Source organism: Hermetia illucens, chromosome 1 (genome assembly GCF_905115235.1).
Source record: "Hermetia illucens chromosome 1, iHerIll2.2.curated.20191125, whole genome shotgun sequence".
In the NCBI taxonomy this organism is placed as follows: domain Eukaryota; kingdom Metazoa; phylum Arthropoda; class Insecta; order Diptera; family Stratiomyidae; genus Hermetia; species Hermetia illucens.
The window spans coordinates 153,893,521-153,920,336 of record NC_051849.1 but is presented as its reverse complement, the minus strand read 5'-3'; the positions used below and the strand labels follow the sequence as shown (position 1 = coordinate 153,920,336).

General features: G+C 39.1%; 1 protein-coding gene across 7 annotated transcripts in view; it reads right to left on the bottom strand.

Annotated features, from left to right (window-relative positions):
* Window positions 1–26,816, bottom strand: part of LOC119647833 (neural-cadherin) — a 1,165,868-nt gene that overhangs the window by 852,240 nt on the left and 286,812 nt on the right. For 5 of the 7 annotated variants that reach the window (XM_038049090.1, XM_038049099.1, XM_038049114.1 and 2 more), the window contains exons 6-9: window positions 19,113–19,346; window positions 18,856–19,047; window positions 11,314–11,325; window positions 1,177–1,367 (exon numbers count right to left, since the gene is read on the bottom strand). In XM_038049090.1, coding sequence (XP_037905018.1) covers window positions 1,177–1,367; window positions 11,314–11,325; window positions 18,856–19,047; window positions 19,113–19,346 — 629 coding nt within the window. The remainder of the gene's footprint in view (window positions 1–1,176; window positions 1,368–11,313; window positions 11,326–18,855; window positions 19,048–19,112; window positions 19,347–26,816) is intronic. The other 2 variants (XM_038049128.1, XM_038049121.1) reach the window with 2 other exon arrangements.

Here is a 26,816-nt window from a genome sequence, read left to right as displayed (position 1 = left end):
ATCCATTTGGTCAGATATTTTCGATACGTTTGGATACACCCGCATAGGAGGAATAAAAATGACAAAAAACAAATTTTCATTTAGGATTCTGTTTTTCTTCTGTGCTTGGAAACAACAAAATTAAATGCGGTACGTTTTCAGTGATAGACTACGGACTTGAACTCAAAAAGTTAGTACGAGTACCACAACCCTTATTTCAATGAGTGAAAAACCCTTGCGTACTTGATGGAAAATGAGGAAAAACTTATTCCAAAAATGAAATAAAAATTATAGAAAAAGTTTCAGATCACACACATCATTCGCAAAAAAACGGATGGTTGGCAATTCATTGTATAAAAAACTTAATTTTGAGTTTTGGGTGATTCCCCTAGTTGTTGAGCGTATCCCGCAGATATTAGATGGCTGTGGAGTCGGTGGCAATTTCGATTCGATCCTAAGCCGCTTCAATGTTAGACGTTGGTGTAAATTTATCTAAATCCTTAATATTTAGTACTAAATGTATATTTCATTCAGATTATAGAAGGTGCAGTGATGCAATTGTCATTTACCTAAATTATAAACCAACAGAAGACATTGCAAAAGAAAACACTAAAACTAGCACTACAGTGTCCTGGGCAAACACGTTTGAGTGGGCGGGAAGGATGCATTTCTCAATCAAAATTACCGCGTGCCGATTAAATTCCGCGGGAAATCAAAGGTGCTTGCCCACAACGACTTAATAATATTTCAAAATACTTTCCAGAGCATTCACACAAATAGGGGAAGGTGCACTTAGTACTGAAATTTGAAAATTACCTTGTCCAATTGTTAGTTACACCAAAAAGCTTTGACTGTAAGTGGTGCTTTCAGTTAGCATAAAATTCACCAAAAAATAACGGATTACATTAGTCAAAATCCAAAAACCACCAAATCGCTAAGCAGAAAAAATTTCCACCTAATCAAAAACCGTTTCATGTTTCCTCCATTGTGAATGCCACCAGGGACAAAAACCGAAAGTCCCGTCAGGCAGATTAAGTTCACAATACGAAAGGAAAACTGTTCCCTATTCTGGGTCCCCACCGTTCGTAGGAACCGAGCTCAGATAAAGGATGACACGTTGCAATGGCAACTGGTCTAATCGGGGTGGATACGGGCTAAAAGAAGTAGTTTTTGCATGTGCTTAGTATAGATACCAACCTTGCCTTAACCGATGTTACAACCGTACCAACAGTGACATTTTCTTTTATGTAAATGGGGCCATACACGTTCTTTTCCCAAATCGGCGGTTTATTATTTCGATCGACAACGTCGAGTTCGACATCGACATCTGTCGACGACACTGGATCACCCTTGTCCGAAGCATGCACTTTCAATCGATATCTGTCTCGCTTTTGATTTTAGTTTAATTATTTTCCAAGATTTTCGTTGATTTTCAATTGTTTATCAAATGAATTTGTTTCGTTTTTTTGTGAAATTCGTTTTTAGAGCGTTTCAACCATTCGAAACGATCCCGGCGATGGCAGTGCATTTTTTTATTTAGTTTATGTTTTGAATTCGACGGCGGATGGCGTATTGTTTAAGTAAAATGAAAGTAAATGAAAAAATTAAAAATAAATTTCATAAAATACTCAATTTTAGTTGTTTTATGCTTTTGCAAATTAGTCTACAGTAAATTATATAGAGCTGATTTGTGGAAATTGGGATCGACTACACATTTACAAACAAAGTATACATAAGACATAAAGTTTTTGGAGAAACAAGAACTATAATTTACAAAAAATGTTAATCAAAAGAAGATTAAAGATGAAGGGAAATTTAATACTGAGCAAAATGTACACCAAAATCAAATAAGAACACAGAAAATTGATATGATAAAAAATGTCTAAAAATGAATGTCAAGTGTTTCCCAAAATAACGTTATAGGACTGACAAACTAGAATGCCTGGACAATTGTTGTGTCAATGAAATCTTATTAAAATCGACTCAATCTCTGTTTATTCGTCTGCCCTGCTCCCGGTAGTTGGTTACCAATACACGGGTTAAGTCACACAGGACTTAACTGATACCTAACAAAAAGTTTTATCTGGTAAAATAAGAACTGAAAGCTCCTTCCAGCCCGGCTGCTTGGTGTTAGCCCCTTGGCTGTGGTTGATGCCCAAAATCACGGGACAAGGTTCTTCGCGCTTGACTTGAAGTGCGGTTTTCTTACAGCTACGTACCGCACCCACAAACGACAAAGACGTTAGATAAGCCTGACGTCCACTTGCGTATCATGCATGCACTTGGCAAGAACCGATACTTCCACCTTACAATGAGAGGACGCTGATCGACTTTTTCTTTTTGAACTTTTTGGCCTTTTCATGGCCAGTGGAGTTCTTTAATGGGAATTCACAAAAGACGCTTCACTTTCTCTGTGAAGCTCTCCATACACAAAACAAAACTCATTCCACGTGCCAAGCTATCTCTTCCGGATAATGAGGGATTATCTGAAAGACCGCTCCCTGCCCTGTGAGACACTAGAGGGCCACAGATAGATGGAAATCACGTCGGGAGTAGCAGCATTCTAGGGGCCAGACCTCTGGAATGCTTCCTACGATAGTTTGCTGAGACTCGATATGCCCGAAGAGTCGTGTTTGATCAGTTATGCAGACGACGTTGCGGCACTTGTTGCCGGATGCGCAAAGCAGAGTTGGATGGATAAAGTAGTCATCTTGACCAGAAAGAGAATCCCGACCCTGAATCCCATATCGATCGGCGAGTTGACTTTAGAGTCAAAACCAATGGTTAAATACCTTGGTTTAATGGTCGACTCGAAGATAAGCTCCTTCGAACAAATCAAAGCAGCAACTGGAGTTTCAGCTTTAAGCCGGCTAATGGCGAATGTTGGGGCCCCTATATCTACTAGAATACGTCTCCTCATGGGAGCAAAGCAGTCGGTTCTGCTCTATGAAGCGGAGATATGGGTTGATGCCCTTGACAAGAAGCTGCATCCTAGGCGTCTTGCTCAAGTATAGGGACGGGGAGCTTTGCGAGTGGCGTCTGCTTAGCGCACTGTCTCAGAACCGACTGTGATTGGGATCGCGGGAGTGGTCTCCGTTGCCCTCCTTTCCAAGGAGAGTAAAGCTATCTATCGCCGTAAGAACGAAAAGTTAAGAGAAGTGCTGCTCGTGAAGAACGTCAACGCACCCTTGCCGAGTGCCAATTCTCTTGTCAAAATAGGCCAAGATGGACTGCGGGATTCATCGACAATTTAAACCCGTGGCTTAACCAAAAGCGCGGTGAATTGGATTACTTCCTTACATAACTTTTACGCCGGCATGGAGGTTTCTAGTCTTACCTGCACAGGGTTGTGAAGACGCGATTCCCTGATTGTGTTTCTGCAATGAAATGGCGGCCAATGCTGAACACACCTTTTTCTCTTGCGAAAGGAAGCAGGAGAGCTCTCTCCAGACAACTTTGTCGAAGAGATGTTGAAGAGCGCTGGAGTCGTGTTGCGCATTATGCTCGGGCTCTTTTCATTGCGAAGAAGATTGAACTCGACCGGCGGAGGGACCAGATAGCAAGGGGTTTCCTGAACTAACAACTCCCCTCCTTCCCCTCTCCTCCCATTGTCGAAAGGGATTCTCTGACTTGAAGGCTCCCAAAGCCGAGAGAGCGGATGGACTAGCACGAAGTAATGTGTCAAACGGTTCCAGGCTAGTTCTCTGATCACAGGGAGATGTTTAGTAATCCGACAGCGGAATGTTGCGGGAGTCCAACACTTTGTGCATAAACGCATTCACCTACCCTATTCCCAAAAAAAAATTCACAATCAGTAGCACAATTTTGTATTGAGTTTAAGGGCAGATTTTCTCTGCATATGGAAGAGAGTATCAAGACCAAAACTAGCCGCCATTCATATATCGATTAATACTATGTAGCATAACAGGTAATAGGTTCTAGTTCTTACAACCTATTCACCCGAAAAAATCTGACCAAAAAACCACAATGATGATCTCATTCCAATATATAATGGAAAATTAACAACATTTTAGAAGTTTACTGGTATATCTTCGGTTATATTTGGATTTACTGAACAAAATAATCAAACAATGAATGGCAAAAATGACATGACTTGCTGTTTTGTCCATGACAGAGGCAACCCATCAGACGCTGCTTCACCTCTGACCTGTGAGCAGCGTGGCCGAAGTGGCTACAAGATCGTATTTGCTCCCTTAGAACCACGATATGTGTATGAATTATAACGAGAGCAAAAATCGTTTAGAAAAATTTAGGTCTGAACCGGCCGAAGCTAAACTAGATTTTTGTATAAGGAATTGAGGGAGTCCTAATCCCGTGGATCACAACCGTCGAATTCGTCCATTCGACAGCGGACTTAGCACTCCCTCAATTCCTCAAACAAAAATCTAAAAGTTCGCAGTATCAAAGATTACAATAAATGAAATCCGCGTAATGTCTGAAGAATGTTTTCACTTGAACCACCCAATATCCAAATGATTTTTGTAATAAAACAGCATCGAAAAGATATTGCTTTATCTGAAAATGTTGGAATCACCTTAACCAAGCGGAACAACTGAAATGAAATTATTCACATGCACAGATGATCCCAAATCTGGTTTAAGAACGAAGATAAAAGTGTTACCATAAACAGGAAATGGTATAGATAAATGGATACTAATGCCGAAGTGAATTCAGTGTATTAACAAATCCAGTCTGGTGGCGAGTGATCCTCGATCGATCGATACAAAAAGTAATTAAATATTGCACTTGAAAGGGGCTGTGGGAACGAACAATTTCTAACCCTCCATGGATTACTAAAACTCAATTTCACCTCTTAAAACCTAATTGAGAAGAAATTAGGTTTTTGTCTGCTACTTGTAGTCTAGCCCTAAATTGACAGACAAGGGGTAGCTTCCTCCAAACTAGAATTTTTAGTTTTAAATGTAAATATATATTTCAGGAGCGACTTACCCCCTTCATCAGTACAAAGCTACTTAAAACCACTGGACTTGATGGTCGCCTTGTGGTAGTTTCAGGTTTTCCAGGTTTTTATGGAGTATTTAGGAAGAAGATCGGAAGGCCAATTTTCCGTTCAAAAACGGGGTCGGCTCGTCATGATCGATTTCGCCATTTGATTTTATCAAATGACTGATCTGAATGCAATCGCGAGCGTTTTAAATCCCATCGGGATGGGATGGGATGACCAAGGACTTGAATATTCAGACCAGTCTTTGCGAGTGAATTCTCGTTAGTGCGAATTACGTAACCATAACATCGAAAATTGTAATTTTTCCACGATTGGTGCAACTCCATATCGGTCGCGGATATGATCAAAATGTGTCACGTTACTAGTTCAACGCAACATCTTCATCTCCATTACCACAAGACCCCGTTCATTGTCTTTTATAGTCGACCAATACCCAGAACGATAGAGAGCGACAAGACGAACGACATTGCGGTAAATTTTAGGTTTGAGACGTTTGTTGATACGCCGATCACAAAGAAGACTAGTTGTGGAACGCCACTTTATCCAGGTTGCATTAATGCGTGACGCAATTTCATAACGCAGTTCTCCACTGGCAGATAGCATGGATCCGAGATTTTTAAACCACTCAGTTCTACGCAGATTACTGCTCGAATCAGAAAAACTAAAATCTGCATTGATCTTATTTCACACAAATATTGAAGCGCTTCCCAACTATATTATAATCCGAAAGCAAGGTTGCTGGTATCACCCAAACAACTGATCGTGATCTACGTTTTGTGTTTCGACTCAAGCCCAAATGAAGATCTGCGATCAAGAACAAAATAGATCTGAGTGTAATTATGCGGTATTTCTAGCGATTAATTATTTGAAATAATGAAAAATTTGTTTTTTTCTTATTCGCTGGTGTTGATAACAATTCTGCTAGACTTTTTAGCACTGATGAAGGGAACAAGTGGTTCCCGAAATATCGGTATTTGCAAAAATAAAAATGTCAACACGAGCGAATAAGAAAAATCAAGTTTTTCATTATTCCAAACACGAAATAGAGGCCAATATCGTCAGGTCAGAATATTGACGAAAGGTGGTTAAGATCCATCCGCGCTGCTATGCAACTTTATCAAAGTATCGGTCGACATACGATTGCTTGCCTTTTTGTTAGCTCATCCTAGTATAGATGCGCTTTATAATCCGGAATACAAGAAAATCACGGTTAAAACGTTAACGTTTAGGCTTCAAATGAAAAACTAAACGGTTCGACCAACACGCCGTAATCGAACGTAAGAAAACCCCAGCATTCGCGTTTGATATTTCTTTGAAGGCTCAATTGTCAGTGAGGAATTGCCGTTGGCGCAAGAATCCATATTCGACCAGGGCCTTGAAGTGTGTTAGAGCACTTCATTCAAGACCTAAAAAAGCAAAACATTCCAAGTTCGCACCACCTGAATCCACAGGTCTACGAATTGTGATCCACAATGGACAGGTAAGTTAGTTAGTTTAGTTTACTGGGGGGAGCCGCCGCTCCGAGCACTCAGGCCATTGTTAGGCCCATTGTACTATCCCAGTAAATTGCCTATTCAAGGGCTTCCCGCCTACGGTGTGCGCAGGCTTTAGCGAATCTGAAAAATTCTCCAGAGGCAGAGAGTGTGCAGATTCTTCATAGAAGAAAACATTGCCAAGGTGTCTTCGTCTGAGATCTGAGGATGCCCGAAAGGAAGGAAGGAAGGAAAGGTAAAGTAAAATCATATATGACGCTGGTCAGAGTATGCATGGAGGAAAATTACTTCACTTTTAGAGCCGAGTATTATCAGCAGCTAAAAGGAGCCTCGATGGGAAATCCCTCTCTCCGTGCATCAGCAAAATCTTCATGGCCAACCTGGAGAAAGTCAATTTCGGCCGGTCCGATTCCAGGGTTTTGGATGTACATAACATCTGCGCTATCTTCGGAAAATATGAATTCGAGAATACGCTTAACTCTTTTAATAGACTGCATTCAAATACCCAATTCACCTTGGAGATAGGAAAGGAAGGGCAAGTAACAGATCTATTATTGAGGTGAAAACAAAAGGCAAAAAACATAGGAATTTACAGAAAACCTACCGATACCGAACGAATCATTCCCAGCACTTCCAAACACGTTCGTCAACACAAAGTCGCTTCTTTCCTTATCCTTATCCTATGGGAAACAAAGCAAGTAATGTTCTGTTAGGGATAGCTAGCTTTAGCCTGGCCTAGAGTTAAAGTACTGGAGGTTTTAAGTTGGATATAATTCGCACACTTGTGTTTGTAATTATATAAAAAGGAGCGATTTCCATCTGCTGCTACTTTCGGTTACGTTGCTCCCAGGGAAAGGGTGAGGCGGCGTCTGATGAGTTACCTCTGCTCTGGACGAAACCGTTAATCATTGTTTCTAGTTTTTGAAGGCAAGTAACTTTTGCCTGACTAGTACTGCTACACTAAAGATTTACTTCGTTGCTACAAATTCCAGTGTGGGGCATAATCCGCGCATCAAAAATTTTTCTAGGCACTTCCAAAACAGAGGATTGAAAAGTCATACAGTCAAATTTGTCGAAAATTAGCCGACCGTGTTAAAAGAACTGAATGACCAACATTTATGAGCTTGCAAATGTCCATATGGACTAAAAGCTAATAGAAAGGCATATAGACATCCCGTAAGGACGAACTTGCGGGAAAGTTAAACCTTGGAATCACTTTTGAGAGGAAAATCACCATCTGAATTTTGCAGATCGATATTAAAAATTGATGTCACCTTTAGGAGGCCCGCGTTGGGCGCCATTTGTCCTTATTTATTTATAATAAATAGATAAGCCACATCACGTGATCGCACACAAGACCAAATCAAGATAAGCCTGTGTGTTATACGGTCATCAACAATGTTCAAGTAGCAGATCTGGCTTATTCTATTCAGGTAAACCCAAATGGGATGACAAAGCAGGGAATACATCTATCAAATGTACCCAAACACGTGACGAAGCAGTTTTAAAAACAAGCAAACGTTGATTAGACATATACGTTGACATGACGTGGATAGTTCTCAGTTGAAGGCCGCATCACAATTGCGATCAAAATAAAGGCCAAATATATAAATTTAGAAGCACCGAAGCAAAAAATATGAAATGTTCATTCCTTTGAGGAGTATCGCAAAACCACAAACGTTCTTCGTTTTTATTGTAATTCCGCCCATTCGTATGCTACGGAAAGTGCATATATCGCACATATTCATTATAGTGGGATTACAGTCAAAGAGGATGTTTCTAATTCCCATGAAAAAAAACCCTAAAAATACTGTAGGCAGAGCAGTAGCGAGAAATTCTAGAACCGAGGTGAAAACTGTGCGAGAACCCGGGGACGTTGTAAAAATTATTCGAAGCCCCCATTATGCTCTTTTTTGAAATTATTAAAATTAACATTGCGGAAACTCGCGAAAACTCCGCAAATCCCAAACCAAACCAAGTAAAGTGTCAGTAACTGCTTGAATTTCCGCCGTGATTTCTGTAGGAAACTCGGAGTAATTCTTTGAGAAACCTGCTGGTTGGCAAAAACAATGTTAATGTATGAATTAAGACTGCATATCTTTTCTCCAAGGGTTCAAGTTATTAGCAAGTTTCACTAGTCAATGCTACTATGTGATTATATGCATAGGCATCAAATTTGCTATATATCGTAGAAGGAGCAACTACCTTCTGCAAAGTATTCATTGATTTCGTCTACAAAATCGGTCGTGATAGTGCAAAAACATTTTTCCTCGCGTATCGTTTTCAGAGGCGGACGATAAAAATCTCTAAAATGCCCCCGAGTATCAAGAGTAGAATGAAACTCTTTTTTAGGTTTGTTGATCAAGAGAAAAGTACTTTTTAGTAAGAAGGGTAGACTCGTCCGGAATGTATAATAGCCTTGAGTCTTCTTTTTTTAGCCTTTGTTCTGTTCAGAAGTGAGGTCGGCTCGTCGTGATCGGTTGCGCCAACTTCCTCTGTCAAACGCCTCATCTGGATGCAGTCATGAGGCTTTCAATTCTCCATCCAGCATATCAAGCCACCGTTGTTTCGGCTGGTCTTTTGGGCTTTTTATTATATACAGATATTGTAGCGATTTTTCTTCAATTCTAGTAGCTAGGCTTGCTAAACTCCGAATATCGCACATTTAAATTCCCGCTTCCCAATTTTCGCAAAATATGCGGACAGTGAAACTAGTTGCAGGGGGTGTACTGATGGCCATTCATCTTATACAATACTTGGAGGAAAAAAACAATCTTCTTTCGATTATGCCCGAAATTTATTTTAAGGGTAACACAAAGTCAATGTAGGCATCAAATCTATTTCTTTGATTATAACCAGGTTTAGTATCAAATGAAAGATATTAATTACTACTTTTTAAAAACGAGTTTTTTTTTGGAAATTGGTGGAAAAAAGGGGAAAGGAAGATTTAAAGGCCGCCTATGATAGCATACCCAGGGTAACACTGTACAAGGCCATAAGAGAATTCAGCATCCAGAACTGATAAGATTGACTAGGCTGACCCTGACCAATGCGCGAGGCCAAGCAAAAACAGCAGGCTCATTCTCGAAACCGTTCAACATCAACAACGGTCTAAGATAAGGGGATGTCATATCATGCATTCTTTTTAACCTGGCCCTGGGAAAGGTAATATGCGATGCTGATGTAAATCTGAGAGGCACTATCCTCTTCAAGTCCACCCAACGACTGACCTTTGCTCACAATATTAACATTATGGAAAGAACAAGTCGAAATTTACAGTTTGCCTTCATCTAGCTCCAGCAGGAAACGCGAGATCTTGGGCTGCACATTAATGAAAACAAGGCGAAGTACATGGTGACAACGTCAGCACCAGAAACAAAAGCAGCAACAAATGGCACTGGTGAATTGAGAACTAGGAGGAGACTACAATTAGATAAAGGCTGTCGATAATTTCTCCCACCTGGGGTCGAAAATCACAACCAATAACAACTACGAAGATGAAATCGGCGCATGGGTGTTTGGTAGCCAACAGAGCCTATTTCAGCATACAAAAACTGTTTTCCTCGAAACATCTTACCATGGATCCAAAGCTCGTACTGTCCCATGTATTCCGCCGAGACTTGGTTTCTTAGTAAGAAAAATTGCGAACTCTTAGCGACTTTCGAAAGAAAAATCCTCCGGAGAATTTTTGGCCCTTTACAGGACGATGGACCAGATAGACTGGAATAAAACCATGAAATTTGTGAGTGGTACCATGACCGCCTGGTCGTGAAAAAAATCCGGCTCAATATACTGTTCCAGGTGGGTCATTAATTCCATATGGGTGAGAATGATCCAAACGGGAAAGTTCATAAGGGCAATATCTACGGTGGAAAAAGGAAATGTGATAGACTCTGCCTCTGATGGAGCGATGGCGTATGTCAAGATGCTAGACAGTTTTTAAAGACATCGAATTAGTGAAGGTCGACGCAAAAGCGGAATGTCTGGAGTTTCTTACTAAGGCAGGCCTAGATCGAATACTGATTGTTGCCGTTAATGTTCTAGATGATAAACTATAAAATATAAAATAACAATAATAGAATGGATCTAAAAGAAATTTTAATCATCTTGTACTGTGGCGGATGAGTTTTAAGTATTTAAACTGATATTCAGACTTTATAAATTTCTTAACTATGTACATGAAAACCTATTGATATATGATCGAGTCGCAACAGTAGAGACTAGAACTTTTCCTATATCACGAGAATTCCCGGGAAAATGTCAGGCATTCTAGTTCGTTTGTCGTTTCAATATATAGTAAATACAAAATCAATTAGTTCTTTATGTATACATGCATGGATGTTAGGCTGAATGAATAATAAAGTAAACTTATAGCACAAAAATAAAATAAAAAATGAAAAAAAAGAATCTAAAAAAAGGAATAAATAAAAATTAAAATGAAACAATAATTTAATTGAATATGATTTCTCAAACGAATATATCCAAGATGATTTACCTAAAAATTACAATAATTAGTTAAAATACTCTTAAATAGTTATGTTTCATTAAAATTTCTTGGTTAAACATCACCTCAAAATGTGATTTTAAACGAAACAAAACTAACACGTGATCAGTAAGTTTAAAATCACATTTGCTTCAATAGAGAAATTGTTAATTTACTATAAAATGACCCTTTTTGGCTACCACAGATATTGCAGATGAGAATGATTCACATGTAGCTCTATTTACATGAAATTTATTAGCAAATGAGTCCTGGACCGGAATAGCGCAATTATTCACTAGCAATAATAATCACTGACTATGGTTAATATTATGCTTATATAATTCTTTTAAATTATTTACTTGGTTACTTACAGGGTAGCACCCCTGAACGTTTTGTTGACCAAAACATTATTTGATTATATACGTTTGCAAACGTCAATTGATATATGAAATGTATGAAAGAAAAAATATGTTATATGGATTTATTTCCACCCCTTTTCCATAATACTTTATAGATCTCTCTTATTATACCTTTTTGTATATTATTTAATTTTGCCTTTTTAAATTTTGGTTCCAAAGACACGAAATGATAAAAAACGTGGTGCATTTAATGAAAATAATGAAACTGATATTCTAAATTAAAATAATTGAAATGAGAAAAACCTTAACAAAACCCTGAAATTAAAGAATTTCCTCATCATTCATAATGGTCTAAGTGAAATTTATGAGAAAATCAAATGAGCATTTGGTAATCAAAGCTTGGTGAGCCCTTTATCTAAAATATATTCTTTGGAAAAATCGACCATTATGAATTTTCAGTAAATCTATGAGAAAATAAAGACAAAAAAATAGCAACATAATCACACATGCAAGACCCATATGAAAACTAATCACCTTGAAAACAATTATTCAAATTTAACCTTTAAATATTGGCTGATGTTGTGTACACTTAAGTTTTCTTGCAGATAAAGATTGGAGCAGAAAACGGTAGACTCAAAAATTGCTCAAAGGATATTTACTAAAACTTAATTCTTGCTCCATTACAATAGAAAAATGGGAGAAATTACTAAACCATAAACTGTTTCCTTATTTAAAATATTAGTATAAAAATTCAGAAGTAACAATCAAAGAGTCAAAGAATTCAACCTGGAGAATAAAACTATTAAGAATAGAAAAATGTAACAAAAAACTTCCTTAAGGAAAAAAATCGTATAATCGCCATTAACAACGGTATCGACGCATTTCTTTTAAACGAGACAGAAACGACGCTCAAAAATTCGTTGATCGTTTCGAAATTTCACAAATTCATTCTGGTCGATGACAAGTTGTTCGGAGCCTTTGTCCTTTTCAATAGACCTTCTTACCAGAGAGTTTTGGATATGCAGTGCCCCAAACATGATGCGAAAATGTCACTTTTAAATGTCTAATAATTTGAATATGGTGGATTTTATCTGAATCAAAATTTTCTATTTTATTTTCAAAAGACGTAAAATGTTTCAAATCCTCGTTGTTGATAAAGACGACTCGCATTACTCTAAATTGAAAATCTTCAAAATACATATCCACCATATTCGAGCAACAACGTACAAAAATATGTGTTAAAAATTAAATTGAATTACCACAACACCAACAAAAATATTTATCTATATATAGAGTTGCAAAATTCTCTTCATTCACAAAATGTTTAGTCCCAAAAAAATGTGATTTAGATCTTATAATCGTAATACAATGATCTACATCCTATTTAAATGAAAAAAAAAATTGTAACTAGATCAAAGTCCCAAACGTAAAAGAGTAGATACCTAATGAATGCATACAAGTATCTAAAATTTTAAAGTGCCATCCTGAAAAGCATGTACCCGCATACAAGATGTTTGATGATTTTGCTGAAAACTTTTCAAAAAAATCGATTGCTTAACGTCAAAAAAAATAAAATGTATAGCAAAAAGAATAGTTCAACATCCACTAGAGGTGGTTTACTCCTTGTCTCTATCTTTGCTAATAAATGCTGCCATAACAAAAAAAATTGTTGCATCGTAGAGATGAATTTCAAAAATAGTCTAATGGGATGCTAATTAGTTCCCTCGATGGTCGATATGAATAGAGAAAATTGATTATGAATATAATTATAATTTAAAAACAAAGCATTGTTTCTATTTTGAAATTAAAAGAAAAATATGAATAAAAAACTACGTAATATACAAAATAATTGGCGCTAAATATGAAGTTAAAAAATGGCTAACTTATGAGAAAACTCGCAGTGTCGTTTTCGTAATATCATATTTACTATATAGGCCTATATGTGAAAGGGGAATTGTAACCGTCCAGCTAAATGTGCAACGAATAGGTCCTTAAGCTGAGCATGGAAGAAAAGAGGACCTATAGTTTAGCACCGTATCATCTATGAAGATGATGTCCAACTTGAGTACGGATCTATTAGTCTAGCCTTGAGAAACGATATTCCTGGACATTAAAATCCAACGGGAGAGATGGAAACAAAATAAAGTAGACTTCGGCCCTCCTGCATTATGGATTGCCGAAAGGTGACCGACCTATGAAAAACCTTAAAGTTGCAAAACCACAAACATGACCTCGGAAGATATCGGAACAATGGTAAAAACTTCGGCAAAAAAAGAATATTCTATTGAATCTCGAAACGTTCGCGCACTTAACAGAAGAGGTTCGTGGACAGAACTTTTTTAAAAAGTTTCGAATTGTCCGTTTGAATGCACGATGAATGACATCCGACCGTACATTCTCCTTACAATTATTTGGAAACCATAAAGAGGTAGAGAGGCGTTAATTGTCCACAACTCTTAACTCAACGAGGAAGTCTGTGCGATTAAATGTCTGAGGACAAAGATGAGAAGAACAAGAAAGAACTTATAGTACTCTAGAACGTTCATACGATACATTACCCTCAAACAACATGGAACGGATACTACGGAATTTTAACCCAAAAATTGGACATGATCAGACGCTCAGAGGTACCGCAGAACAGTTTCAACAAAACAAATAATCACAATGGTCGGTGGTGGAATGAGTTATAAGTTTGACACGCTTCCCATATTAACGCATTCACAAACGGATGTGATTTTCAATAAAGTTCTAGGATGTAGAAGGGAAGTGAAGTCTCCAATAAATAAAAATTTAAACTTAAAAAGGGTTTCGAATGATTAATATTATTGTAGTAGAAATCGGTTTGAAGGGTGTTTTGGGGCGGGGTAGTTTTTGAGAAAAACTCCTTAATTTATGTGACAACTTTCAAATTCGTCACTTTCCCAATTTGCAACTAATTTGAAAGCTAAACCTTGCTCAAAAAGCAATTATTGAGACCTTTCGTTTGATACCCCATATGGCTATATCCAGGAGGGGCGAATTGCACCCTTTTCGCCTGTATGACGACCTTAAAACTAAACATAGAACGCTGTCATTCATTGCAAACATGTGGGTTCACAGTTTCAACTTTTCCATCAAATTTTGTGCCGCCATTCCTGAGAAAACCGCGTGAGGCAGACAGAGCGACTCTATGATTCTGACGAACCGTCGAAGATGTACAATATTGAAGAACGTATTTCACAGAGGTCTGTTCTCAGGTCTCTGTGATAAAGCACAATGTAAGATGATCTCTTACCACCTCCAGCACCTTCTCAAAGCGTTGTCGTAGGATTCACAGATGATGTCATGGTAGTAATAACATACCTTCATCCGAAGAAGTAGAAATCTATGAAAGCGAAATTAACTGGATGATAAAGGCTGGGTTTGAAGTCTCCGGGTTGAGATTTACCATGAAATATAAAACAGATGCACCAATGGCTAAAAAAGGCAGAAGCTGAACGTAGATAAAGAAGGGAATTTACTGTAAATAATAACCACCCAAGGCAGTAGCAGCTAATTCATCTAGTGAAGTCATACGAAGTCAAAGAAACTTTTCCAGATCTGGAGTCGGTAGTAAAGAAACCTGGATTAATGATCAACGAGGCCAAAACAAAAACATCAGTGGCTACACGGTAAAACATGACAATAGGGAAATATAACCTAGAAATTACGTAAAACCACTCACCTCTGAGAAAAGATGACAAGGAAAACAACAGAATTCGGTGGCACAGAGAACTATTACCAAATCGGTATTAGTGGTTCGCCGTGAAACTTGGAAGATGACAAAATCGTCTAAGAGTGCGGCAGTGAGCAAGCCATGCAGAACGCGCACGCTAAAGGGTAAAACTTGAATCACACGGCCACAAGGAAAACCACGAAAAAGATCTTAGGACAGGATATACGACGACTACAAGTCACTGGGAGGATTTGGCAATTGGAGGTCGCGGCCAGCGGACGAAGGCTTTGAACTTTCACGCCAACGAATAGTCCTCAGAGCTCTGTAAGCATCTCATCTTGATCTCAAGGAACTTTCTAACACATTACATAGTAGAGATCAGACGCGTGATAGCTAAGGCAATTTTGGAGTCATACAGAAGCGGCGCCAATCGCGAATATCTCGTCACAGATTAGTAAATATTCAATATTTAAGAGGCAGTCAATGAACAAGACGATCGTTTATACGTTCGATCAAGCCAGGGAGAAAGTGGCATGTCTCCAGCGCGGATACCTTTGAACGTAATGCTCTGGCTCGGAGTCAATTTGCAATATGGTTTCACCAATGTTTTTGTGAGAAATAAGTAAAAACTTCCGCTTTGGTATATAAAATGTTGGAGAGAGGAAGTGGTTAAATCGTTGAATATGCAAATTTTCGAAGGGAAGAAATGGATCTTCCAACAAGACTCCGCCCCAGGGTATAAGGCTTGAACGATTCATGCCTGGCTTCAGTGCAATGTGCCACACAAGAAGACTGCCCAGGAGATTCAGCTCCCAGGACATTTTTTTTTTTAAATTTTATGTCGACGAAATTCTGCGCATAATGGCTGGTGTTAATAGCGTGTAGTGCATCGGTGTGCGCCCGCGTGGCAACTTCACAATGATACGCCGTGCCCCTTTGCAGCTGAAGTTGCTCTTCCTGCGTATAATTCTTGCTGCTACGTTTCTCCGTAGGGAGGAGTGGACACGCGGCAATTCAGACCTGAATCCATTGGATCATTCCTTATGGGCACAAATCGAGTCGACAGCCTGCGCAAATCGTATCGTGATGGGCTGAAGAAAGCGATAAAAATGCAGTCAAAAAGTTTCCTCTCAACGCTAGTCGTAAATCAATCGACGATGGGCTGGAGTGCTTTCGTAAGCGTGCCGCTGTACAATGAGACCCCTGGGTCGATTTTTCTGCCTTTGACCCTGCCTGTAGAGCACAAGTACTTAGCGAACTGGCTTCAGCTGTTTTGTGGAGAAAGTTTCAGTGTCTCGAAGAAGAAGTTTAAAATACAAAAGTGCAAGTTTTTCTTAAAGAGCACTGCAAATGGGACTCCAAACAAAGTTCGTTCAATTCCGATTTTTGTGGTAGATAAGCATATCCTGAATCTCGGCAATGGTTCCACATTTCAACCTGATAATTACAGTTTTTAATGGTAATCAAATATTGCAAAAAGTTCTAGCGGAATAGGCAGCCTTCAGAGGCAATTAAAAACACTTTTGACTGTTTAGATGTGTCGAATGCATTTGAGATTCTGGAAAAGTTAAACTGGTCACATTTGTCGAGGTTTGTCTTAAAACTCGGGGAAACTTTCAAACCCTTCTGCTTAATGGTGAATGCGTAACACGCCGCAAACAAATATTTTGAGAGGAGAGTCGAAAGAAGTGATTTTCCAGGCCCGGAGTTTTCTCGGGGTACCTACGAAGAGAGATAAGAAATGAGATAAAAATGGGTTAATTTTGAAATTGGAGGAAGCCCATAACTTTTACCTTGTGTGGAGTTTTTCCCTAGGATTTGGTTGCCTGTCTAGATAAGAATTGCCGCAGATTTCTGGAAAACTCGTTAAGCACGCAATACGAAAGCGAAATGAAATTGTTGAATAAGCTGTAATCAATTATGAAAAAACCTGTTGCAACGAGGTAATTGTCAATATAAAGAAAGCCCCAAGGACACTCAAGAATAGACTACTTGTCTAGACGCTTGATCCGCTTCAACGATTATGTTCAATGAACAAGACAATACCAGTAGGGATAACTCCAAGATGTTTTCCTCCAAACCTCCTTAGGTCGACATCATCAATGAACTGGAAGGAATGCCTTCTTTTGACGTAATCGGGTGAAGAGCACTTATTCATGAAAGGCAAGAAATCGTCGCGTCATACCTAGGTATGATATTGAACTAGATTTTCTTCATTGGATCTGCTGCTCAGCGCGCACATGGTAATGGATTATCTTCCTCTCTAACTGCAAAGCACATCTGGGGTGAAAATAACTTTCTTACTTTCTCTGGATTGTATGAGTACTAGAGACTTTTTAAATAACAGGAGTACCACATAATAACGAGAAAACGAGTCTACACTCTTGCTTGAGAACAGAAATATAATCTACAACTTATTCATGAAAATATAAGGTCCAACTCAATCCTCTTCTCTCGATCGTGGCTTCCGTTTAGATTACCACGTTATACCACCTTGACCAAAATCGTTGAATACATCTATCTGTGCGTGTGTTCTCGATTCTTTACATATTTAGAAGTGGCAATGAATTCGCAACGAGTTTGTATTAAATTTTGCGTTGAAAAAAAAAGAAAAATTCTTGACTGAATTTGACTCAACATTTATAAGACGAGTCACTACTGGAGGCGACACTTGGGCTTACGAATATGATACGCAATCCAGATATCAAACAAAACAGAAACCACACAGTTTTCAGCCGAAAGAAAGTTGCTTATTTGAGTGAAAAAATTTGGAAATCGAAGATGGATCCGAAAGCCCAACAGACAGACAATTGAAGTACGTTAGAAGAAGCGGTCGTATAAAGGAATATGTTCCCTGGGAGATTCAATACACAGTAAATATGATATATAGAAAACAACATAAAAGCATAAATGTTCTCATAAGGGATGTGTACAAGTGTACAGATAGTTTATTTTGGTTTTACTAAATAAAATATCAAATAAAAACATATAAATCACATAATAACAAAACAAAAAGGTAAAATTATTCGAAAAAAAACATAAATCTTGGATTATTTACCTAACCAAGGTAGAAAAAAAAACAATTAACTTAGCATAAATTAATGGTGCGCCCGAAAAAAGAACAAAAAACATATTACAATGCCGATTTTCCTAAATTCGATGGTTACAACTTTTAGATATTTAAAATTTTTTGGTTGATAACCTAGTACACGGGATAATTCTAAATTAACTAAAGTAATATCCTAGAATCGATAAATAAAATAAAATTTAAATGTGCGCTGAAAACAACTGAAAATTATCATTAGTGTCCTAGTCGTTGTACGAATACTATCGTCTTTAATCAATATATACCTAGACATAATCTGCAATCTTAGTTTTAAAGACTTAGACTAATATGGCCTAAGGCTCACGATAAAATACCGAGAAAACCGTATCAATGCTTTCCGATAATTGTCTTTATTAGGCCATTTATTCAATGTACTTTCTGCGGCAGCCATGTAGAATGATTAAATACTACGAATGTATTATTTTCAGTTAAATTAATTGTCCTATATTTTAGATATGAAAACACCTAGAATCTGATTAGAGAATTAAACTATTGAAATTATTTGAACACACATTCCATACAATCATCCCAACCATACAAAACTAAATAAAGATAAATAAAATAGTGAGAGTAGGATAGGAAATATCTAAATTGAAATTAATTGAGTTTTTGAAGAAATTAAAAATAAATGAAGATTAAAATGATAAAAAACGTTAGTACAAATCTACTAACTAACAGATTCAAGTTGAAACATCTTAAAACAGTTTTCAATTGTAAGTCATACTTCCAGAATTATTTGAAATGAAGTACTTACGTCCAACGGTTTTTTCAATACAATCCATCCCGACTCAGCTTGAATATCGAAATATTCTAAATCATTAGGATTGTACGGGGCACTCAAACTATAAACAATAGCGCCATTATTATCAGCATCTTCATCAGAAGCTGACACTCGGAGGATATTGGTACCAATGCTAGCGTCTTGCTTAACATTTTCAACATATTTCTGAAAAATGATAAGAATTGGATTAGTCCAAGTCCGCTATTAACTTATTGGAGGATCTCTCATACCTGTCGATCGAAAAGTGGTGGATTGTCGTTTACATCTGTAATTTCAACGGTGAAGGAGCAGACGCCTTCCAAACTTGGTTCTCCTTGATCGGTGGCCTTTACGGTGACTGATACAAATTTTCCATCATCACCCTCTCGATCGAAAACTTTGTTTGTTGATACTTCTCCCGTTTCTTCATCAACTGTGAATTTAGTTCCTTTTTGGTTCGGTTGTTGTACGATGGAGTATTTAACCTAAAAAAAGAATTGTAGTTATAGATTTTAAAGGAAATGCTATATCTTAAATATTTTCTCGTATTAAGATTTGGCCTAATATTGCCAAGAGAAATTTCCTAATCAGAGCAGATAACGACCCAACAAAAGTGAAGCTGGCAGATAGTCATTACATGTATGTATGCATGAAATTTATAGGCAAACTTTTGACAACAAGAAGGAAAATGAACATACTGTGAATTGTGGTCCAAGAAACAAAAGTTTCCTTCGAAACTTAGATAACAATCCTATTACTCTAAAGTTAGTGATCTTTTGGAGGTCACCAAAGAACGTTTTTCCCAGTGTCCGTTGTTGAATTCTTAATAGGACTAGGCAATCACAAAGTAAGTGTGTAGGATAGGCTGAGTCTGGTGGTATAGCTAGCATCCCGTCGAGATTGTTGTGATCTGTAAACATTCGAAAGTGTCTGACTCATAAGCTCACATGTCCATGTATGAGGGTCAACTTTGGCACAAACAAGGATTAGACCCCATCCCCCGACAAGCCTCACGTGCGCCCACCTGGAAAAAGCTAACATACCCTAAAGGACTGAACGATGTTATAGAGTGTCATAATCTTGCAACAAGTCGCCGGTTTTTCACAATTCACTAATTGGAAATCCATTAGCAAAATGTCCCATGCAGACGAGCCTATATGTAGTGTAGTATGCCCTCTTGATGTCAGGATGTGTGTGTGGATATGTTTGTGAGGTGAGAAACACACATAGGTGGCCCATTGTAGTCAACCCCCCGTCTCACGGAATATCCTGGATTCGTTAATATAACGCAGGATTTCTGTTTGTGGATGTGATGATACCCGTTGCTGCTGGTGCATATCGGCCTCAAAGATCTGATGTCTGATGCGTCCATAGGCAGGGCATTCACTTAAAAAATGCTCCGTGGATTCCGCTTCCTCATTACAGAAGTGACACGAATCATCTTAAATAATTCCTATTCTGAGTGGCTAGAGCAGCTAGCTGTCGTACGGAAGATCACGGTTCAAATCTCACTGGTGGCAGTGGAATTTATATCGTGATTTGACGTCGGATACCAGTCGGCTCAGCTGTGAATGGGTACCTGAGTCAAATCAGGGTAATAATCTCAAGCGAGCGCAATACTGACCACATTGCCTCCTATAGGGTACAGTAATCCTATAGTGTACCATTACAGTCTTGAATGAAGTGCTCTAATACATTTCAAGGCCCTGATCCAATTGGATTGTTGCGCCAACGATTATTATTATTCTGAATATAGACCCAGCTAATGAACTATGACCTGGCAGAAAACCTACAATACTCCTGCAAGTCCTCTTGCTTTTCGACCAGATAAACTTTTCGGTATGCGTGTTTCTGACAGAAAAAGTTTGGCGTGTCTAGCAGCATTTAGGTCATGCTACTTGTCATTATGGGGAGCCTGTTCCCAAGTTATGAACACAGGTACTGATACTGCTATTACTGGTTTCGGTCCCGGCATGGCGGCTTTTTGCTCATTTTTGGCCACTTTTGCCCAGTAAGCGAAATCATTTATTATTCATAAAACATAATTAAAAAACAATGACGTTTTGATTATATAAATATTTAATTAATATATAAACTACCGATGAGTTAGTAAGTACAGGAGAGAAAAACTTGACTGAGCTTTTTTTATTTTCTACATCACTTCTCACTTCTCTTTTTACTTCCCAATTGCTTCGTCAGGATGGTGACTCTCACTCTGCTACCCACAGATAGATGAGCCACTCAGGCAGTTGACTTTCACTTCGTGGTGAATTGCATCGTTTCCTGGCGGAGCCTGGACGAATCCATGTTAATAAGCCTGTGCCTCCACACTACCCCACCCCAGCTGATACCGTTCTTCAGCCACAAACCTGACTCCTGGCCCGCCAACTTTAGGTGCGCAAATCAGCCGTGCACTCCTTCTCCCCGATACCTCAGCTCCGGACACAAAAGGCTTTATTCTGAACACGGAGACGTTCTTGGACCTGCCACCGACGTTAAGCCTAAAGAAATGGTCCCCTCTGTTTAGCACTTCTTATGGGTCATTATATGGTGGCTGCAAGGGCTTCCGGGAAGCATCCACGCAAACCAAGACGTGTGTGCAGACATCCAGGTCTCTCAGGGTGTCAGCCCTCGTCGAAGAATGACGGGATGGCGGGGGGTAATTTAAATCTTGCCATGGTGTCCCGGGGCAAACGCAAAAATCCAGTGGTGGAAAGGGCCAACCTGGTATGGAACACAGGGGCAGTCTCAAATTCTCCCGGAATACCAACTCGCAGAACTGGCGGCAAACTCCTCGCGATGGGCTGTAGGTAGGCCAAGTAAAACGAAAAGGCAGCACTTGCGACCACGAGGAGTTATTGTGTGCCATTATAGCGGCCTTCGATGTCCTATGCTAGCGTTCCAGCATCCCATTGGATTGTTGGTGGCATGCAGTCGTCTCGTGGCGTTTAAAGCCCAGGAGTTTGCCCAACTCCGAGAACAGGGTAGACTCGAACTGCATTCCCTATTCAGTATTGACTTCGCCGGAACACCAAAGCGTGGGATCAATTCACGACAAAAGGCATCGGCGCACGATTGTGCGAAAATGTCGGCCAGAGGTGTTGCTTCAGGTCACCGCGTAAACCTATCGATGATTGTGAGGCAATACTTGAAGTCATGCGAATCTCGCAAGGGGCCAATAATGTCGATGTGGATCGTGTGAAAACGCTTTGTAGACCGAGGAAATGAGCTTACCTCTTTCTGGACGTGCTTGGTGACTTTACACTTCTGACACGCGATGCACTGTCTGGCCCAGGAGTAAAGATCCTTATTAATTGATGGCCAGAAATATCTACTAGTTACAAGCTAACTCATTGCCCGAATACCTCGATGCGCAAGATTGTGTATTGCATGGAATACTTCCTTGCGAAAAGAGGCCAGAATAAATGGCCTAGGTCCCTTTTCAGAAGTCTCGCAGACCATTTCGGATGTTGAGCCGAAAATTTGTATTTGGAGTTGTCCCTGAGACTCTGAAGCCCCCGTCTGTGCCTCGACGTTTGCCGAAAAATCTATCGTGGCTGGGATTTTAGCCTCCGCAACGCGTGACAAAGCATCTGCGACTACAATATTCTTGCCGGATACATGTTGGATGTCCAAAGTAAACTGGCTTATGAAACTCAGATGCCCGATTTGGCGAAGGTAAGAGGCTTGTTGTCCGTGAACACTGTGAACGGCCTGCCTTCTAGGGAGTATCGGAAGTACTTTATTGCCATGTACGCGGGTAATAACTGACGATCATAGGTGCTATAGTTCTGTTGAGATGTATTCCATGACAGAATAGGAGTGTAGCGTGTGCCAGCTGTCGTTTGGTTAGTTCAAAAGCCTGGACGGCCTCTGTGGACCACGCAATCACGCGTGAGTCTTGGGTGCAGACAAGCAAGCATTGGGGATGGCTTGATGTTGTGCCTGCACATCACTATTGAAAGAGACATGACGTACTTTACCACGTAGATTCCAAAAAACTAAAACCTTTATATATAAAGGTGGAAAGCATTTTCCTCTCCACTTGGTCGCCGATATATTGGACTACCGTTCAATGGATCATCTTCACGCAAATGAAGATAAGGCACACTCCTTTAAAAGCTGGCAATTATATTATTGAGATAGCCGTGGTCGACAACGTGGATCGCAGCTCGTTGGACCCTCTTACGTCCTGTTTCCCATTACCGTTTCCACTTTATAACACCTTAAGAGATGAAGTCCGCGAGCCACAGAAGTAACTCGATGACAGGTTTCACACAATTCTTGATAAATGGTTGGAACTCTCGAGTGACATCGCCGACCATCTTATCAGTACCGCGTTCTTATAGTAATGTAAAGAGAATATTACTTCGGAAAAACCAACAGGGATATACAATCAGAATCACTAACAAAAACGCTACAGTAGAAATAAAAATATTGGGATAACCCGCGCTTAACGTAACCTTCAGTCTAATTCTTCTTAGCTTTTCTCCAGATCCAGAACAGATAGATGCCATGAACAGATAAAAATATTTGTAGAACGTTGTCAATCAATCAATATAAGACGTCAATGACAATAAGAAACGATATTGCTGACAGAATGCTGCTGCTACGTTTCAAAGAATCGCTATGAACTTAAATTGCTAAAATTCACGAACTTTTTCACGAAACTTCTAAAAACAACCCTCTATACTGATTATTCCATGCTTTTCGCTAAATTGCGGTACTGTGGCTTTCCATAGACCCTCTTCCGAGGATCCTAGCAAACTACATGCAACAGTTACTATCAATAGATAAATCTAATCGCCGAATCCTAACAAGACTAACTGATGTGATTTATCAGGTTAGGTAAGACCAATAGCTTTTGGCATTAAGGTTACGATCACGGATTCTAGCAAATCTAAACCACCGAGCAAGGAAAATAAATTTCAATGAAAGAAGGGAAGGGGCTCGCATAACTTTACAGGTCTCGTGATGCCTTCTGGCAACTACTTAACACAAAGACCTGTAACGTGCCTGCCAATGGGTAGATGATTATTGCTAGTGCTCTTAACGTTCGTGCGTATTGGTCAGTACATTGTTTATTAGTCTCATCTTTCCATATTTTATAGTGGAAACAATAAATTGCAAATAGACTATTATATCCTCGTAAAACGCCATTTTCTTACCACGACTGACCGCCAAGCTATTCCCCATGAGACCGATCACGCCACCGTTAAAACAATATGAGGAACGCACTCGATTCGAAATGGTGGCAATTTCATGAGAAAATTGAAGAAATAGCATCACTTATGCTATTGCTGAGAATTACGAAGGTCAAATCAAGATAAAAATACGACCCACACTGGGGTCAATGCAACCATGGGAGCCACCAAGCTTGGTGAGAAGTTCAACAGCCAAGGCTTTGGAAGGACAATATACAAATGAGGATCCAAGAGCAGAATGTAAAGGGGGAGACAAATATCTATATAATAAACTGGACAACTGGCAGGATGACACCGATGCACGCAGGATACCAAACACTTCTGTTGTGTTAATGACAAGTACGGGGGGAGGGTATTGTTTTGGAGAAAGGTAGAACACCATCTGATAGAAGGTTTAAATTACCGCCCGATCTGATTGCTACGTCGCTTTGACAACTGTATTCGCCAGATCGTTCAAATAATAGTGAACTAAACCGAGTTTGCCAAGATCTGCGCAACTACTGACGAAATACACGCTGCGCGGTTACTGAAGCAAAAGCACTATGTGGAGCATCGCTCTTTACACATAGGAATTCTAGATCTAGAAAAGAGTGCGCTAACTTGAGCTCAACCACGGCTTGATGCGCTCGTGATTTGAGAACGTCTCGACTCCATCCGGATCAGACCTATGATCTAACGAAATAGTGCAGTCGATCGAGACGAGCCGACCCCGCTCCTCAACCAAAGTCAAAGAAAAAGAAGAAAAGATTGCAGTTCCGTTCTAGCAGTCAATCCTCGCTCCCTCGAGATGTAATCTCAGATAGAATTACCGTTCAAAGAGGGGTCCGACAGGATTGTAAACTGTTACCGATATCATTACTTCTCCATGTGGTCCTGCTCAATAGATCATGACGTCTTTCCTCAAACATCTCCACTGCGCCCATGACTTGCTTGCTTTCTCACCGAACGATGAATGCTGGCCAAATGGATTCGCGTTAATGAGGATAACTTACAGGATTTTGATCACTTTGGATATCTATATATATATATTTGCCGGTAGGGGCTTTCAAGTGCATGTCGTTTGATGCACTAACAGCGCTATATCGCGGTTTTATCTGAAGTGCAGAAATGCAAAACATCTTTCTCTGGGCGCAGCATTTAGAAAGTGACCGTCCATTTTATCCGAAAGCTGCAAGCTTTCGACAGTGTTTGTCTATGCGGTGTCCTCTGGTCCAATCCCATTTCCAACGATACCTGTGGACGTCCTGGTCGGAAAGCCGAAATCGATAGGTCGCATTGCAAGCTTTACTGTACAATATAACCCACTCTCCCAGGTTAGCTAGCTTCTCTGGAAGGAGCTGAAATCTATTTCGACGCCACATAGGCGTGGTTGACGCACTATGCCCCATTTAGAGGTAATTAGCAACGATAAACATATATTTTATCTCCTAAAACAGTTAACTTGGGGCCACCAATTAAAAACGCATCATGGGTTTGACATTTACAACTTGGAACGTTCCTTCGAAATTAATGGTACGATAACATACACACGTATTTGATAAATTTACCCAACATGACATACTGTAACAGCCAAAGGTAAAAGGCCGACCAGATTTCGTCCAAAAGACAGACATCCACATCATTGCATTCCTAACCTTCATTGGAGGCTAGCCTTGCTAAGCAAACATTTTTAGCCCTAAAACATTCATATGTGCATACCTCTGCCATCCAACAACATTTACATACTCTAACCGAACAATTAAAGCAGTAAAGAGTGTAATTAGTTGGTATGACTAAGACCCATTAGTAATTTTCGTTCTCCAATTGAATATTGAATTAATTGCTTGAGTAATTAAAGTCTTGCGCTTCGTTTTCACTTGGCGATGAGCAACTACATAATTGCGTTAAGAACTCTATTTACGGCAATTACTATAAATTGGTAATGCCAGATAAGCGGCACTTTCGATCGCGCGATAAAAGTTAGCAAGGAAAGCCTTGAGTTCTGATAAAATATATAAAATATCCAGATTTATTTGCAATGGGCGATATCCAAACGTGTGACTGTTATAGGCTATGCTTTAAAGATACGAAATGGAGTGGCAGGAATTTATATGAATGGTAAATTATATGTAAATATAAACGGATGAAAAATATTATGTTTCAGGTGTTATGGCGTTCTTATATTGTATGGTATTTAGTTATTTTTTTACCAAGAAGTCTTAATTCGAGACTCATCTAAATATGTAGTTACCATAAATTTACAACTTTTATACGCTAAAAAAATATTTCTTTAATAAATACTCAGCAGTTGCTCATTAAATAGATATTTCGTCTTTCAATAAAGGAGTTGGAATGGAGAAAGTTGAATCTGAGCTCAGTTTAATTGTGAAATCAGTAAAGTTATTTCTGAGCATAATTTTACGTGTCAGTGATTCCTTCACGAGGAAACCACTGAAATTATCTTTAGCTCCACCACACATGTTCATATACTCGCAAATGCTGAAATATTCATTTCAACTTGGCTTTTCGCGAACGAATGCAAACTAATTAACTTTTCTTATTATTATCCTGCCTGACGAAGTTGATAGCTTGTCTACAATTAAAATCGGTTGACAGAACATATCCTAAATGTGGTAGCTATGCTTACGTATCTTTTCAGGATTTTCGAAATTTCCTCAAGTTTCGCAGTCTTTGTATTTACTTTATATGCATGGGTATAAATTCGCAATTTGATGTAGTTTCGTGTTCAGATAAAACTTCAGCAGTACAGAT